This window comes from Octopus sinensis, linkage group LG18 (assembly GCF_006345805.1).
Source record: "Octopus sinensis linkage group LG18, ASM634580v1, whole genome shotgun sequence".
Taxonomy (NCBI): Eukaryota; Metazoa; Mollusca; class Cephalopoda; order Octopoda; family Octopodidae; genus Octopus; species Octopus sinensis.
In genome coordinates this window covers 7830051-7832009 of record NC_043014.1, presented here as the reverse complement: position 1 = coordinate 7832009, position 1959 = coordinate 7830051, and the positions used below count along the sequence as shown (strand labels likewise).

Sequence of the window (1959 nt, the reverse complement as noted above, 5' to 3'; positions counted from 1 at the left end):
TAATCAATAGAAGTGACTTTTTTGTGAATTTTCTGTCCAAAACCCAATCAAAATGCCTGAAACTTGATACGCTAATTGAATGCCAGCTAGCTGTATGTGATTGGTCGGCGATTTGGACAGTACTCGCATGTATGTGCGCACGCACGCACGCAGCTGTATATGCATGCACTAGCACTATGACCCGGCATGTCATTAATGTTTTCATAATAAAACCCAGATGTGCACCGTGAAGAGAAAATCAACAACAGATGGCTATTGCAGCTTGTTTGGAATAAGTTAAGTTAATTTTTTGGCTCAAAAAGCAAAAAGCAAGCCATGTAGGGGGACATGGAGTTATGTACAGGGTGGTGTTCATGCAAAGAGATCAGGCCATTTCTGGTCAAGGGAGACTTTGAACTGAGCGGTCATCGGCATCTTCACTATCTCGTCCGGCAGCTTATTCCACGGATCCAAAACCCGGACGGAGAAAGCCCCTCTCCTTCGATTGAGATGAAATCGTCGCAGATAGAGCTTTTCGGAGTGACCCTGCAGCCGACGCTCTGGAGCAGGAGTGAAGAACAGCTCTTTCGAGAGGTTACACTTTCCGCTTATGATGTTGTGAGCAAGAATGAGATCACCACGGCGGCGGCGTTTTTCTAGAGAATAAAGGTCGAGCGTCTTCAGCCTTTCTTCATAAGACAAATTCTTGAGACCAAGAACCATGCGGGTAGCCAGCTTCTGGACTCTTTCGAGATGCTGTATGTCTTTGAGGAGATAAGGAGAAGAGGCTTGAATCCCGTACTCCAATATGGGTCTCACCAGCGTGACATAGAGCGGTAGGAATAAAATACAAGGTTGATTAATAGGACCCTGTATAGTGAAGTCAATTCTGACAGAAAGCAAAATACTGTCACACATTTTCTAGGGTGTTTTATCAATTCTGCCAAACATATTCTTACACATTTTATGATTTTTAAATTAGGGACAGGCACTTTCAGAAGGTGGAGGTATCACCAATTATAATATTCACCCAGCACTGGCACGTAAAAAGCACCATCCGATTGTGGCCGTTGCCTGCCTCGTCTGACCCCCATGCCGGTGGCACATAAAAAGCACCATCTGATCGTGGCCGTTTGCCAGCCTCGTCTGGCACCTGTGCAGGTGGCACGTAAAAAGCACCCACTACACTCATGGAGTGGTTGGCGTTAGGAAGGGCATCCAGCAGTAGAAACACTGCCAGATCAGACTGGAGCCTGGTGCAGCCTTCTGTCTTCACAGACCCCAGTTGAACCGTCCAACCCATGCTAGCATGGAAAACGGACGTTAAACGATGATGATGACCCTGAAAAGATGAAAGGAAAAGTCAGTACAGAACATAGGGGACATCACAAGGTCCTTTCTTCTACCAAATCTGCCAATGTATTACCTTCAAAATAATAACTATATTTGCAATAACAAGAAAAAAATAAAAACAACATTAATAACAATAATAACAACAATCAGACATATTTTAATGCTTCATTTCTTTAGATTCTCTTGCAAAATAGCAAGCAGATTAGATCTAAATTCTTCATCTTTCTTTTCCTGCCTCATCTTTTCATTTTTTTGTACTTCAATTAGAGTGGCTAATTGTTGATTTGTTTCCTTGAAAAGTTCTAGAATTTTAGTTTGGAAATCTTTTAGTTGTTTCTCTCGAATTTCAGCTTCTTGTTGGTATTGCTGAACATAGAGCTGGAACCAATGTGGTACAGCTTCACTATTATTGCTCTCATTTTTATCTCTTCTGAGCTCACCCACAGCTAAAGGCAAAGGCGAGTCCAACAAGTTCAGTGTCTTATTAGCTAATAACCCCTTAGAAAGTTCGGAATTTTGTCCAGAGAAAATGTTAGACCCAGTAGCACCCAGATCCAAGCAGAGAGTCTCTGAGTGACTGGTGATTGGCATATTAGGAATTTCAGAGCTTGACTGATTACTATTTAA

The 1959-nt window shown here is 42.5% G+C and overlaps 1 protein-coding gene across 1 annotated transcript in view; it reads right to left on the bottom strand.

Annotated features, from left to right (window-relative positions):
• Positions 1-1469: 1469 nt before the first annotated feature.
• The window catches only part of LOC115221371 (serine-rich adhesin for platelets-like), a 35730-nt gene continuing 35240 nt past the window's right edge, over positions 1470-1959 (bottom strand). Inside the window, exon 7 of the mRNA XM_029791545.2 lies at positions 1470-1959. This exon is cut by the window's right edge and continues 1457 nt beyond it. Coding sequence (XP_029647405.2) covers positions 1498-1959 — 462 coding nt within the window. The 3' untranslated portion in view covers positions 1470-1497.